This window comes from Hibiscus syriacus, unplaced genomic scaffold, assembly GCF_006381635.1.
Source record: "Hibiscus syriacus cultivar Baekdansim isolate YM2019G1 unplaced genomic scaffold, ASM638163v2 tig00002840_pilon, whole genome shotgun sequence".
In the NCBI taxonomy this organism is placed as follows: Eukaryota; Viridiplantae; Streptophyta; class Magnoliopsida; order Malvales; family Malvaceae; genus Hibiscus; species Hibiscus syriacus.
Window position 1 is genome coordinate 9,956,932 of NW_024061947.1, and position 15,174 is coordinate 9,972,105.

Sequence of the window (15,174 nt, forward strand, 5' to 3'; positions counted from 1 at the left end):
CATCCATCTGCAGACTCAACTGAGACTTCATCAACTGGTTGTGCATCTGCACCGTTCTCACCATTACTACTTGAACCAGCACTCAAGGAGGGACCAACAGCAGCATGCTCATCATTACTACTTGAACTAGCACTCGAGGAGGAATTATGCTTGTCTTCACTTAGCACAGCACCTGCATGTGAAGTTGCACTAGTGGAGGTATGTTGTGTCCCTACAACTTGAGGACGATACTTTGTAACAATCTCAAGCGCTGCCGATCTCGAGGAAGGCTGAGCACAATGGCATGTAGTAGTCTTTTTTTCTGCAAAAGGGAAGACAAATTCATCAAATTTAACATGCCTACTAATAAATATTCGACTATTGGAGTCAAGGTACTGGAATCCTCGATGCTGAGTGCTATAACCCAAGAATGTGCACACGCTGGATCGAGGCATTAATTTATGTGGTTTAAACGCTCGTAGGTGTGGAAAGCACCTGCAACCAAACACACGCAACACCTTGTAGTCTGGTTTCTTATCAAATAGCTTCTCGAACGATGAAGTACCATCGAGCACTTTGGTTGGTAACCTATTCACTAGATGAGCTGCGGTAGCTACCGCATATAACCAAAAATGAACTGGAAGGGAAGCTTTAGCTAATAGCACAAGTGCCAATTCTATTAAGTGATGATGCTTACGCTCTACGACCCTATTTTGTTCAGATGTATGAGGGCAAGTGACCCTATGTAAAACACCTTCTCGTGTTAAATCATTCGACCAGTTCCTGAACTTTCCCCCAGTCACTTTGCATAGCTTTTATAGGTAAAGCGAATTGCGTTTTAACCATACTCTGGAACATTCGAAAGGCTACAATTTCCTGTGACTTATTCTTCAAAAAATACACCCATGTGTACCTCGTACAAACATCCACAAATGAGATGTAATACCTATTTCCAACAGAGGGCTTAGGCGAAGGTCCCCAAAGATCAGAGAATAAAAGTTGAAACGGAGTATCATATATCGTATTAGAATCATTGAAGGGTAACTTGTGACTTTTACCCAAACAACAAGCAACACATGTGTGATTTGCATTATTCGAAACATCAACAACAAGTGTCTTACAAACTGACTTTAAAACAGGAAAGGCTGGGTGTCCTAACCTCCTATGCGACAAATCAAAAACATTACACGAGGTATTCACTGAAAAAACCTCTGGCTTATTGCAACAACTTGAGCTATTATTATCCAACGCAAAAGTATAAAGGCCACCTTGTTGATTTCCTTGTAGTATGACCTTGCCCGACACCTCATCACGGATGCAGCATCCATCAGCATGAAACTCGAGGAACACATGATTTTACCTAGCAAGCTTCGACACCGAAAGAAGATGTTTATTAATTTGAGGCACATGTAATAGTTCTGTAAGTAACAAAGAAGACGACGATGAATGCAACAAAGATTTACCAACCGTATTTACACTAAGAGGAACCCCATTCCCAACTAATAGGTTACCTGGACCATCAAGATCAGTGGTGTGAGCTATGTTTGATGCATCTGGGGTCACATGATGCGTAGCACCTGAATCAACCACTCACTTAGTACGATGGGGTGCAGCAAAATTAGCTTGAGTGACACCACCAACTTGCACCGAGGTAGTACCATGTTGTTTGGCACAACATGTACAACCAACATTGTCGAGACTCACATAGTTAACACTGCTGGATTCACCCTTAGATCTTGGCTGAGTATTATTGGCTAAGACACCTGCAAAATCACGATCAAAGCGGTACCAACATCTGTTAACCGAGTGGCCATTATTGCCACACAATTGACACTGTAGGCGAGCTCGACCTCTGCCACCAGATTGTCCTCCACGCATCGAAGTAGACTGCTGCAAGTTGTAGTCATGAGCATTATCCGAAGCAGTGGCAGTGCCATGAAGTTGACCTTGCACAATATTGGCACTCATCGGAAAATTCTCGGTATGAGAATCAAATCCGGTCAATTGAGTCTCGGCATCAAGGAGCATGGAACAAATCCGGTCCAAGGGAAGCGAATATGGACTCGTAGTAATCACTGCCATAAAGGATTGGTACTCTCACGGCAATCCTTTCAAGATACTCACAACATGCTCAACCTGCGATACAGGGCTGCCACACGACTCAAGAGCATCACAAACCTCCTTAATGCGAGTGAGATATACACGCATGGAGTCATCACCTTTCCTCAGCGACTGAAGCTTGTATTGTAAATTCATGACCATTATTGTCGAGCGGTTGGCAAAGAACTGCACCACAGTACGCCACACAACCGTTGCAGACTCCGCACCTACAAACTGTGGTAGTAGCGGAGCACTGATCGTGGACAAGAGCCACGAGGTGAGAGCACTGTCTTGTGCCATGAAGTCTTCAAATGCTTCATTGGGAACAGATACTCCATTTTCATCAACAACAAACTCAGGTGGTACTGTCATCGTGCCATTGAGAAGTCGTTCGAGCCGATGGCTACGAACCGTGAGAAGGACCTGCTGCTTCCAGAGAAGGAAGTTAGTCTCGTCTAGCACAACGTTTACTTTCTTGTTTGTAAACATGGTGAATCGAACAAGAAGCAACACCTAGCAATCGTCTTCAGAGTGCACAGTAGAGAAGAAGCCCAGAACGTTTGGCGAAAGATACCATATTAGAAACTTAAGAAATGAATCAGAAATGGTAGATGTATTATTTTACTCAGCTGAGTATCCAGCTTTATAGCTACAAACCGGTTAAAACCGTCTGCTAACTGCACACCTAATTGCTTAACAAACTCAACAGCCTAAGGCTTTTGCTTGCATACAGCCGAGAGCACCCTAACTACATGCACACTTTACACATTACACACGTGATCTCTCAACATAGAGGCACACCAAGATACTTGCCAAGGTCGAAGCCCCGGCTAATGTCATGACATAGATCATCAGGTACATTCTTGGAAAAGTAAATAGTGGTCTTGTTCAAACTCACCTTGTGCCCGGAAATATTACAAAAGTCGATTAATTTTTTTTTAATAATCCGGAGTTGAGGCAACGTGGATTCTGCAAACAGAATTAGGTCTTCCGCAAAAAAAGAAAAAACAAATGGGACATTTTCGATTCAATTTAATAGGGCGCCAACTACCTTCATCCACGGCACTATTAATAGCTTGGGCGAGTCGTTCCATACAGAGCATGAAAATGTAAGGAGATAGGGAATCTCCTTGCCGGATACCACATGTTGGTTTAAAAGTTTTCGATAAAGATCCATTCCAAAGCACTTTCGTGGAAACCGACGAAATACAATTCACAATTAGAGTGTGAAGCTTATCCCGGCACCCCATATCTAATAAAGTATCATTGATAAAGGACTACTCTAGTCAATCATATGCTTTCTCGAGATCGACCTTAATTGCCATCCAGCCCACTTTACCAACTTTCTTTTTCATTGAATGGACAACTTACTGCGCAACAATGATATTGTCGGTGATGCTTCGACTAGGAACGAAGTTTGTTTGGCTTTCAGATATCCACCGAGGGAGAAGAGGTTTTAGCCAATTTACGATAGCCTTAGTGATCGTCTTGCAAAACCACGGAACATAAACTGATGGGCCGAAATTGAGTAATATTCTTCGAATTAGCCACTTTAGGAATAAGTACTAGAAGGGTGCGATTGATTTCAGCAGGAATGTTGCTTTGATAAAGGCTCTCTTTCACGAGACGACAGACATTCGGTCCCACTACCTCCCAGTTCTTTTGGTAGAAGAAAGGGTGCATTTCAAAGATCACATTCTTAATTTCCTCATCTGTAACTGGCTCCCCAAGCAATTGAAGAGAAGAGCTAGAAATCCGGGGAACTTGGCCACGAATCTGGTAGGAGTAAAAAGCGTTCCCCCCACTCGTGAATAAGCTTCTAAAATAATCCACTGCCACCCATTGGAGCACTTGTTGATTTGAACACCAACTCCCGTCATCTAACTTGAGCGACAAAATAGTATTGATTCGACGCCGACTCTTAGCGCAAGCATGGAAATAAAAAGTGTTCCGATCCCCATGAAGGATCCAATTGCTTCTCGATTTTTGGAACCAAACATCCTCCTCAATCTCCAAAAATCTATCCAGCTCTTCTTTCAGATGACGTTCCAGCTCTTGGAGAACGGTTGAATCCCGAGTAGCTAGCACCCTGTCAATTCCTCTAAGGCGGGCTGTTAATTCCTTTTTCTTCCTCCCAATCGCCCCAAAGAACTTAGTGTTCTGTGCTCCAATCCGATAACTTAAACTGGAGATTCTGAAGATTCTGATGTGTCGTACAAGACTCATTCCAAGCATTCTTGAGGACCTCCATGAAATTAGGATGCTCCTGCCAAGGAAATAAAAAACGAAAAGGGCTGTTTGATCGCTTCTTTTCCATCTTTTTAGCTTGTAAGAGAATAGGCCTATGGTCGGACCCAAGACGATCCAGATGAAGAACTATAGATTCCGGAAAAGTATTAACCCAATCTTCATTAGCCAAGCATCTGTCAAGAAGTAGTCTCAGAGAGCCCCTCGCCCAAGTGAAAAACGATCCTTCAAAACCAATATCAGTCAAACTATTGTCAAAGATGAATTCATTAAAACTCTTACATATTCCACAACGCCCCGCTGCACCCCCAATCCGCTCATCCGAATTCAAAATAGCGTTGAAGTCGCCCCCAAGAACCCACGGGTTATTACTTCCCGGATCAAGCATAGCAAGTTTCGGCCATAAATTCCTTCTAATTGAGATGTGAGGGCCCGCATAAACCACTGTAACAAAGATGGAGGAAGGAAGGGACTCAGATTGAACCTGGAAATGTACGAACTGATTCGAAACAGAGTGAAGCATCACTTGAACATTATTCTGCGAAAGGAGCCAGATACCTCCACTGAACCCATGTACCTCAATTCGGAAAGAATTAGGATAACCCATTTTCTTAACTACCGTATCAGTTTTGCAGCCACTCACTCTAGTCTCCAGAAGACCCACAACTGACGGATTAAAATCCGCGACAAATTTCTTGAAATGTCGTAAATAGGAAGGGCTTGCAACACCCTGACTGTTCCAAAACAAGCAACTAAACATGATTAATAATTGAAAAGAAAAAGCAGGGGACATAACGACTAACCGGAGCCCCAGCAGGTGAGTGTTCCTCAACCCTTGCATTCTCCTTATCAGTCAAATCCCCTCCTAAATCAGCTTGGCTTCCCTCGCATTCCTCCATAGGGGCTCTCTCTATTTGGATGGCATCAATCATTTTAGATGCTGATTGCACCCACTCCGCAAGTAACGGACAATTAGGAATCTTGTAGTTCATTTGCTTTCGAACTCGTAAGCTTTTTAGACTCATGTCATTTGACTTCATGCGGGACTCTCTCCTCATCGCCTCCCCCTTACTTTTCAAGGATGAACCTTGGCTTTGAAAAAATTAGCTTGTTTAATTCGTGAAGCTTTCGCACCATCATTCCTGCTTTTTGGTGTTTCACTGCTTGATTCATCACCTGCTTGCCTTTATCTTTTTAGCAAACACACTTTTCCTACTTGATTCCCCAATAAATTGACCATTAGTATGAACTGTGTTGGGGACCATTCAAGGCCCAAACAGATCCTCCTTATCACCCAAGGCATTCGGCAATTGATCTGGAACATCAGGCTTTTCGACATTCTTTTCTACCGTAGCTTGTTGCTTTAACCCGCACAACTCTTGTGAGTGGCCATAGACCCCACAATGGAAGCGTATATTCTCTAAGCCCTCATATTCAACTGATTGGACAAAATTGTCGATGCCTATGCACTGCAGTAACGACTTATTCAGTTCCACAACAACGGCCAGGACCCGCTGTTGTATTGTAAGCCACTTTAATCACTTTACCGATTTCAGCCACTATCAAACGAAAGAGAGACTTGCAGTAGTACCGGTATGGTAGTCTTGGAAGCCTGATTCATACAATCACTTGCGAGGGGTGATTATCCGCAGTATTGAAAAGCATGCTCCAAGATTGGACTGTAAGATAGCTGCCGAAAATCACCCATGGCCCTCTGTTAGTGCCTTCAAGTAATTGCTCTCATTCTCAAGACGAACAATATATTAATTGTTTTCCAAGTTTATTAGTTTGAAATTTCCTTGAGGCTGCCATAGAAATTTGATTTTGTTCTAGATAGTCATATAGCCAATTGATTTCCCAAGCAAACGGACAATTATAGTTCTTCCCATATTGAGATCGATTGTCGCATGAACCCTCTCCGAGAACTTCACCATTGGATAAGGACCAGTGCGATCAATCTCAACGTCCCCTTCCTGCAGAGTCACATCGTAGTACTCTATGCTCGCCATTGTCTGTTGAGATCCCAACTGTTTTCCCATTAGGGCGTCAGCAAACGACAAAGTTTGGCCCTCCTTTCGACCCTCACAAGATTCCCCAGCCGCGCTCGTTGCATTGTCACTGATAATCACGTCGCCCATTGTCGGGGAACGCACCCCCGTTGAAGCAGAATCGCCCTTGCCCTGAGCACAATCGTTCCTAGCCTTTTTAGAAACCCTTACACTCTCTGCCGGCAGAGGAGAGCCCGGCCGTTCAAGAGAAGGTGGCAAAGTGACCACCGGCGAAGCCGGCGTCGGGGAGTTACTCATGCAGCGAAACACTGACGTGGTAAACAAGGAAAGAAATCAGAGAAGGAAAGAAATTAGAGCCAACCCTGTTGACTTTATGAGCAAAGTAGTTGAGACAATCAGTTTTATTTATTTTTATCAAATTATATATTTAATCGGGTTGATTTTATATGGTAATAAATGAGAAAATCGATTAAATTATTAAAATCGTATAAAATTAAAATAATTAATATATATATATTGAAAGAAATAAAATTGAACATGGATCATATAAGGCCCAATGTTTCTCAACAGAAAAAATGACCCAACTTCAAATGGGTATTATGAAGTTATATGTTTTGTATTTTGTGTGTAAATTACATGTTTGTTGTTACTCCTCTGCATATTTATGTTCTCTCTCCTTGGTTATCTAAGATACTTGGCTATCCCCTCCACTTGGTTACAATCTCTTTTTGACATGATCATTGTTTATCTCATTATCTTTTAAATCAACTATTTAACTGAGACTATTCCACTCATCTGTAAACTTATCGATAGTCATCAATCCTAGGACCGATGCCACTCACTCTACTATTGGTTTCAGAAATAAATATATTCACACAAAGTTGAAGGGAGGATCTTCAACCCTACACAAATTGTTCATCGTCTTCTTCATTCATTTTTACTTGTTTCTCCAAACCACCACAGACTACAGCTTTCTGTAGATCTAGAAACAACCAAAGGCTAAGACCATTTAGACCAGATGCAGACTGGAACATTGAAACATCCTTTCCCACTCTGCACGCTATGCGACTAGGTCGACGCTTCAGACAAATGCTGAACAAACATGGCAACAATGAGGTAATGGTGAAAGAAATGGTTGAGAAACTAATGGAGTACAGAGTCAAAGCTGATAAAAGCAAACTACCAGGCAGTTGTGCTCTCGACTGGGAGTTCAACCATAGCTCTATATTCGTTGAAGCGGACACCCCACGGGTAAAATTCCAACTTCTAGACCTAAATTTATTTAGAAAGAATATAATCTTTTTCCCTGTTATAACATATGCTTTTTGGGGATACAGGGGCTTTGTGGAGCAAGGAGTACTGCAGCATTGACCATTCGTGCTGGTGGGGAAGTTAGCTTTTATGATAAATACCTTGAAAAGGGGGTGCGGATTGAGAGAACAATTAACATCATATCCATCAAAAAACTAGAGATTTTGCTACTCAACTTACTTATTTGTGTATGTTATAAGCACCTAAGTTATAACGATTATATTAATGAATATGCTTATAATATAAACCGTACAAAACCAAGGACAAATTGCATGTAAGAGTTGACTTTTGCAAGGACCGTTTATATAAGACAAATTGCAAGGTCGTTATTTATATGATGAATTTCTAAAGTTCGAGGACCGTTTATAGAATATACCCCTTGTTTTATATATGGTGGGGTCTCTGATTGGCTAATTGGCTACAACGTTTTCCCTTCAACTTTATTGTTTTAAAAAGTTCAATCGTTGACTTCAGTAGCATAAGGAAAACGTTTGGTTGACATCGACTGTCAACCAGAAAACACAATTAAAAGCATGCCAATCATTAGATACAGCATAAAATAGATAAAAGCAAGATTGCTTGAAACATTTGTTGCACACCGCCGGTGGAAACCAATAAATACAGAAGGCAACACAAATAGTTCTCCTTGGATCGGGAAATTAACATAAAATCGAACAGAATCAACCGCAAGTGCATAAATAGTAAAAGGGAAAAAAAAGACCTATCGAGCATAAAAATAATGAAAACCAGATACAACTCAAAGGGAATGTATCAGGAAAGGCGGGTTAATATACGGTTAATATATGGCGTTACCGGATACATTAAAAGATATTTAATAAATTCGGTTTAGCGCTACCGGAAATGTTGACTAATAATAATATAGTAGGTCTAAGTCATGAAGAAATATTAAAAAATTGCGTAACCGGCAAACTTAACTTGTCGGTTCGTGTCGATCCAAATTAAAAATGTATCGATCTACAACGATATAACAGGTAAAACTATGACAAAACCGATATTGAAATGATAAAACTGGTAAAGCGGTACCGGATATATTTAAAGTGTCGGTACTTTAATATAAGGATCGACACTTCGTTAATTTAAAAGAGAAGTAATTTTAGCGCCTATAAAATGTCGATACTTTAAAAAAAATGTATCGATCCACAACGATATAACAGGTAAAAATATGATAAAACCGGTATCAAAATGATGAAACCGGTAAAACGCTACCGGATATATTGAAAGTGTCGATCCTTTATATAAGGATCGACACTTTGTGAATTTAAAAGAGAAGCTGTTTTAGCGTTTATAAAGTGTCGATACTTTAAAAAAAATGTATCGATCCACAACGATATAACTAAAAATATGATAAAATCGGTATCAAAATGATAAAACCGGTAAAACGCTACCGGATATATTGAAAGTGTTAATACTTTCGTAAGTACGTGTAATAAATTATCGATATTTTCAAAGAAATACGTAATTATCCTTTCGAAAGTATCGACACTTTTGTATTTGTATCGATTAAATATAAATAACATATCCGATGAAAATATAAAGGCCATAGCTAAATATCCTCTGAAAATAGATAGAACGTATGAGTTTTTGAAATCGAAGCGTAATTGTTACTGCATTTCAGAAGGCGTTTCTAAAGCGAAGTTTGTTTGTTTGTTGCTGCAATCGAATCGAAAAATATGTTGTCGAAACCCTAATTTTTTATTATTACAGTAATCGCGAATAGAGTTTTTATGTGTTGTTTGGGTTTTGGAGTAAAGAAGCATTTGGGACAGATTGCATGTAGAAAGTGATATTCAAGGTAAAATATAAATGTCGATACTTTTATTAAATATTATAGGTAGAAAATGATATTATAGGTTGTATAAATGTGTCGACACATTTTGTAATGATCATTCAAATTCTTTTGAAAAAAACCGTTTTACCACAAGAGTAGTTATCTATATTTATATATTGAATAAAATATATGTAACAAAATAATTTAATTTGCGTAAACTGATATATAAAAAAAAATGAAATCAATAGGTTGAAAAATTATTAGTAGCGTAAATAACTTTAAAATTAAAACCGAGACTCGAAAACTACTAAAAGGTAGATAAATATACTTCTAATAAATATAAATATCTTTTTATTATTATTATTATTGAAATAGTAATTAAATTAAAATATCGATAAATTTTAAATTTATTACAAATTTTAAATGTTGACAGTATGATTAAATACAAAAAAATAAAAAAAGATTACACACAGAACAGTTCAATATGTAAAATAAAATTAACATTAAAAAATTATTTAATATTAATATATTGATTAAAAAACGTTTATATTTAATATTAAAAATATTTAATATTAAAGATGTGAACTTCAAAAAAAATTCGATGAGTGATTTAAAAAAAAAATTTACATCACACAGATAAAAAATAATAATAAAATATACAAAAATAGAGAAAACACATAAAAATAAAATATTCATTTTAAACTTATAAATACGTTTAATATTTTGAAGGTCAAAAGAAAATTCAGAGATACATTTCTCACTTTAGATGGTGTGTGACATCTTAGAGAACTAACAATGAAAACATCAAAGCATTAATATAAGATTTAGATCACAGCCTACATTGATCAAACACTATCCCAAGGATTCATCCCCTACTCATCATCTTCCTGCATTGAATGAGAACAGATTCAGCAAGTCAATCAATAGCAAACCCATGATCAAATAACAACAAAAACCCCGAAAGGGTGGATACCCACATCTTCACTGCCTTCCTCATCATCGTCATCATCATTCACCTCAGACGCAGACTTGTCAGATTCCACATCTTCATCTTTGGGGCCCTCGGCCTGGAGAGTTCATCAAATATTAGCCACATTGAAAAAGAACCTTAAAAACACAAATGATTTATTTACCTGTCTCTTGTTGTAGGCTTTCATGTTCTTTTCATATTCGGCCTTGCGCTTCTCAGCCTTGGCAACATAAGGAGCCTTTTCCTGAAAACAATGATTAAAATTGGATCAGAAAACGCAATCGCACATACATTTTTTAAAGTTCCAAACGAGGCAAATAAATACTTACAGCCTCAGACAAGCTCTTCCATTTGTCACCTCCAGCTTTGCCAACCTAAAATAGAAACAAATTTAATTAAGTTAAAATAATATCGTAACATGTGGCTACAGACCATAGACATAAAGTGTATAAGTGAGACTTACAGCAGCAACGGATTTGTTTTTAGGGTGGTCCTTCTTGTATTGTTCACGGAACTCCTCCCTAAAATACAAAATGTAACACTAATCAGATAATAAAAATATAGTAATCAACCCAATCATTTCATCGAACTGGGTTTTCATTCATGTAAGAAGAAACACTTTAACTGACCACTTCTATTGTGATTTTCACAAAAATCGTAGACGCCAGAAACTTCACAACAAACATAAAAATAGACGAAACACGACAAAACCAGCTGAGAGTTGTTAATGATATGAAATAGAGTGGTAGGCCAGGAGCAAAAGGCAAATTACATGAACACAAAGAAGGCGCTAGCAGGTCTCTTTGGCTTGTTTGGATCCTTAGCAGCCTTGCCAGATTTCTTTCCGGCTTTGGATTTCACGTTGAGCCTAACAGAAAATCCAGAAAAAATAGTTAATATCAACCGATAAAAAAATCACTACTGTCGTCTTGATCTCGTATCTCAGAAAACGCGATCTAAGACCGATAAACAAAAAACCGCAGCGAGTGAAGAAACAAAAACTCACTTGGCGCTCTTCGTCTCTGACTTAGACTTTCCTCCCTTCATGTTGAATCCTACAAATAAAAAACACAGATCAGTGAAGAAGGCAAGAGAAATCGTCCAAAAATCGACGAAAAGCGCCAAAAGTCGTGGAAAATCGATGGGAACATACCTGGTTGGAGCGTTGTAGGGTTAGGATTAAAGGAGAGAAAAGAGAGGGGAAACAAAGGTAGAGCAAATGAAGGGATTGGGAAGCGAGTTGAGAGAGCGTGGGGCGACAGGCGAAGATATTAAGTTGGGGGTGCAAATTGAAATTCAATTGCGCACGAAATGAAAGTCGGGGGGTTTAGGCGGGATTTTGATACTTCATTTCACGTCATCGATCCGTGTGCTTTTACCGTATTGGCTGCGGAGCTCCTCAGCATAGGCATTTCCCAGATTCACCTCTTGCCCTTCTGTGTTTCCTTTGTGCTTCTTCTCTCTCACTGCGGCCTTTGCTTTCTCTTTTCTCCTTTCCTTTTGTTGGCGCGCCTACTTCGTTGGGACGTCGGGTTAATTTGGTAAAACCTTGCCCCTATTGCCCTTTTTGTTCCCCTGATAATGCCCCTATCGCCTTAAATGATATTATAAATCTACTTTATATATTTTCTATGATATATTTTGTATTTTTTTATGTTTAGTTCGTGAAACATGTCTTGGTTAATATAATTTATTTTTCAAGCTAATATAAAACAGATTTTTATTTTTAGTAAAATGTATTACCATCATAATTTCTTTATATCTCATTAATGTGAAGATATAAACAATTTCTTTATACCATAATATTATTATTTTGAAAACTCTAATTTAAACTAAATAAGATACTATTAAATTCGAGTTTACGGAAAAAAATGATTAGTCTCTTAATATTATATTTATTTGTATGTATTTAAAAATAATTGTAATAATATTTTATTTTATTTTTAATTATATATTTATTTTACCTAATAAAAACAATTATATATAAGAAATTTAGATGGTAAAACTTTCTTAAACCAGGATCCAGACGAATACGTGTTTTGATTAGAAAAATCAAATCAAATTTCGATCGTGGTGAAATTTTATTAAACTCTATATCAAATTGAATACATATGATAGAGTTTAATTCTCATATCAAATTCAAGTAAAACCCGACCTTACCCTTCAACATCCTTAATTCTATGCAATGATGACCGACGGGTTATATGCACACCTTGGTCCCCTTAGTTTAATGGTGAAATTATGCGTTTAGTCCCTCTCAAATCTAAATAATCCAATTAACCACCTTTAGCCTAATAGTTAAATGGAAAAATTACATTTTTAGAACCAGTTAACTATTTTCCAAAAATATAAAGAAAAGAGTATGATTTTAAATTGAGTTAATTGCATCATATGTCCCCAAACTATAACCCTCATTTTAAATAGGTCCTTAAACTTTTGAATATTCCAATTTCATACTTAAACACAATCACTCTAAATTAGTCCTTAAACTTTTGAAAATTTCAATTTCGTCCCTAAACTATAACCCTCTTTCTAAATTGGTCTCCATACTTTTTAAATATTCCAATTTCATCCCAAATCCACCCAAGTATATAATTAACTTCAACCATAATTTAACCTAAATTTTGTTTTTACAAACATATAATAATATAATTTGGCCAACTGATTTTTTTAACTTGGGACGTGAATTGTGATTAGTATATATGTATAGTTTGGGGTGAAATTGGAATGTTCAAAAAGTTTGGGGATCAATTTAGAAAGAGTGTCGTAGTTAAGTGATGAAATTGAAATGTTCAAAGTTTGAATGATAGTCATAGTTTAGGGATAAAACTAAAATATTTAAAAGTTTAAGGACTAATTTAAAATTAAAGTCATACTTTAAGGAAACATGATGCAATTAACTCTTTTAAATTTGGTCTTTATGTTTTTTTTTAATTTTGGCACTAAAATTCAATATTCAAACGTAGACAGAAATACCAAGTTGCCATAATCAGACACAAGGTTGACTCGGAACTTTCTCTCTAAAATCTGCTAATTTATGCAGTTTTTTCGCTCCCTTAATTGCTCACTTTTCAAATCAAAGCATCTTTACCCATGCTGCTAATTAACTTCTTTTCTGCTGCTTCTTCCTCAATAAATTGAAACTGAGACTTCCAATGGTGGAATATTTTCCGAGAAAATAAAAAAAAAGAATAAATACAGAGAAAATGGAGTGGGAAAATCAAGAACCACAACAAGCAGAAGAGTATTTGCAATACCAAACCCATAATGGGGTTTGCGGTAAAGTGATGACTGATGAACAGGTAGAGGAATTGAGGAAACAGATCGTTGCCTATGCTTCGATTTCTGAGCAACTCGCTGAGTTGCACAAATCCATGTCTCCCCACCACGATTTCACTGGTTTTGATTCTTCACTGCTCTCCCTCGCCCCCTCCCCATATTGTTTCTTTTTCTCTTCACGGATTATTCAATTTATTTTCCTTCGTGTTTCAGGAATTAGATTGGGGAATCTGTACTGTGATCCAGTATCAGCCTCCATTTGCCAGAAGATCACCGCAAGGCAACGGTGGACACCAACGGCAGTGCAGCTTCAGATTCTGGAGAATATGTACGAGCAAGGGACCGGGACTCCAAGCAAGCAGAAAATCAAGGAGATAGCATCGGAACTTGCCCAGCACGGTCAGATTTCGGAGACGAATGTGTATAATTGGTTTCAGAATCGCCGTGCTCGCTCGAAGAGAAAGTTGCAGGCGCCAACGGGTTCCGGAGAAGCGGTGGCGAGTCCGGAAGATTCCGGTACGAAAGATAAGAGGACGAAACCAGTGAGTTCGGGCTTCGTTGATAACATTGCAACCGGGGCTGAAAGCTTCTATTTCCAGAATTTCGATGCAGGTACTAAGTAGCATTTTTCCATCAGAAAATTTTCAATTACACGATTTAAGTTGGTTTTGCATCAACAACTTCATTATGTTTCCTTGTGGGCAGCGATTGATCGGTTGATTGGGAAACTTGAATCGTCACGAAGCTTTGATTCGTCCTCTAATCTAGCCGAACAGTTTGGCTTGCCCGGATGATTTCCCGGCGTTTTCCTGCCGTTCTAATACCGAACCCGTTGGACTAAAGTTTAGGAAGAACAGTATCAGTCATTTCAGATAATTACATTGTTAATAATTGATATTGATAATTTTCTTCATTTTAAATTACCCGGATGAGCTGAAAGCTTTTCCTAGTTTTAATTGAACAATTGATATTTATATTTTCTCCATTTTTTCTTCTTCAAATTAACATAATTTAATATATTTGATTCATTTTTCGAGTATTTAAATGATCTATCATTATATCTTATCAAATTAATTGATAATCGATAGTACAATACAAATTTTTATCTATGTATTATGAGATGAATGTATGATTTTATGTTGACGATTTAAATTTATAACATTAAATTAAAACTTAAAAGATTTAAAATTAAAGTATGGATACAAAATATATTAAAAATTTGAATCTTTTAAAAGAATTCTATCATATCCTAAATTCCTTCCATTCGTCCTTATTTACACTCTCTTAAAAGATATTAATAATGAATAATTAATAAATGCTATAAAAATTGATCAAAAGTTAAATTTTGGGTAAACTAAGTATTTAATATATAAACTATCATTTTTGTTTTGTTTTAGTACTTAAACTTTTAATTTTTTAAATCATATATAACATTTAGTTTTTGTTTCATTTTAGTACTATTTAGTATCTTAAAAGATAGTTGCTCTTTG

General features: G+C 37.4%; 4 protein-coding genes across 4 annotated transcripts; 2 read left to right on the top strand and 2 right to left on the bottom strand.

The window, feature by feature from the left end:
• Nucleotides 1-3,555: 3,555 nt before the first annotated feature.
• Nucleotides 3,556-5,384, bottom strand: LOC120152733. Its single transcript, XM_039164894.1, has 3 exons — nucleotides 5,130-5,384; nucleotides 4,325-5,056; nucleotides 3,556-4,239 (listed from the first exon to the last, which is right to left on the bottom strand). The coding sequence occupies exons 1-3, from the start codon at nucleotides 5,382-5,384 to the stop codon at nucleotides 3,556-3,558; spliced, it is 1,671 nt and encodes a 556-aa protein (XP_039020825.1).
• A 1,991-nt stretch (nucleotides 5,385-7,375) lies between these two features.
• Nucleotides 7,376-7,924, top strand: LOC120152745. The gene is made up of 2 exons (XM_039164900.1): nucleotides 7,376-7,586; nucleotides 7,673-7,924. The coding sequence occupies exons 1-2, from the start codon at nucleotides 7,398-7,400 to the stop codon at nucleotides 7,922-7,924; spliced, it is 441 nt and encodes a 146-aa protein (XP_039020831.1). The 5' UTR covers nucleotides 7,376-7,397.
• Nucleotides 7,925-10,107: 2,183 nt separating this feature from the next.
• On the bottom strand, nucleotides 10,108-11,660 carry LOC120157314 (high mobility group B protein 3-like). The gene is made up of 8 exons (XM_039168484.1): nucleotides 11,559-11,660; nucleotides 11,412-11,460; nucleotides 11,178-11,273; nucleotides 10,869-10,926; nucleotides 10,735-10,779; nucleotides 10,569-10,649; nucleotides 10,413-10,502; nucleotides 10,108-10,322 (listed from the first exon to the last, which is right to left on the bottom strand). Exons 2-8 carry the CDS (start codon nucleotides 11,450-11,452, stop codon nucleotides 10,308-10,310), a joined length of 426 nt encoding a protein of 141 aa, XP_039024415.1. The 5' UTR covers nucleotides 11,453-11,460; nucleotides 11,559-11,660; the 3' UTR covers nucleotides 10,108-10,307.
• A 1,936-nt stretch (nucleotides 11,661-13,596) lies between these two features.
• On the top strand, nucleotides 13,597-14,478 carry LOC120157306 (WUSCHEL-related homeobox 8-like). Its single transcript, XM_039168481.1, has 3 exons — nucleotides 13,597-13,804; nucleotides 13,898-14,296; nucleotides 14,390-14,478. Exons 1-3 carry the CDS (start codon nucleotides 13,612-13,614, stop codon nucleotides 14,476-14,478), a joined length of 681 nt encoding a protein of 226 aa, XP_039024412.1. The 5' UTR covers nucleotides 13,597-13,611.
• Nucleotides 14,479-15,174: the final 696 nt, after the last annotated feature.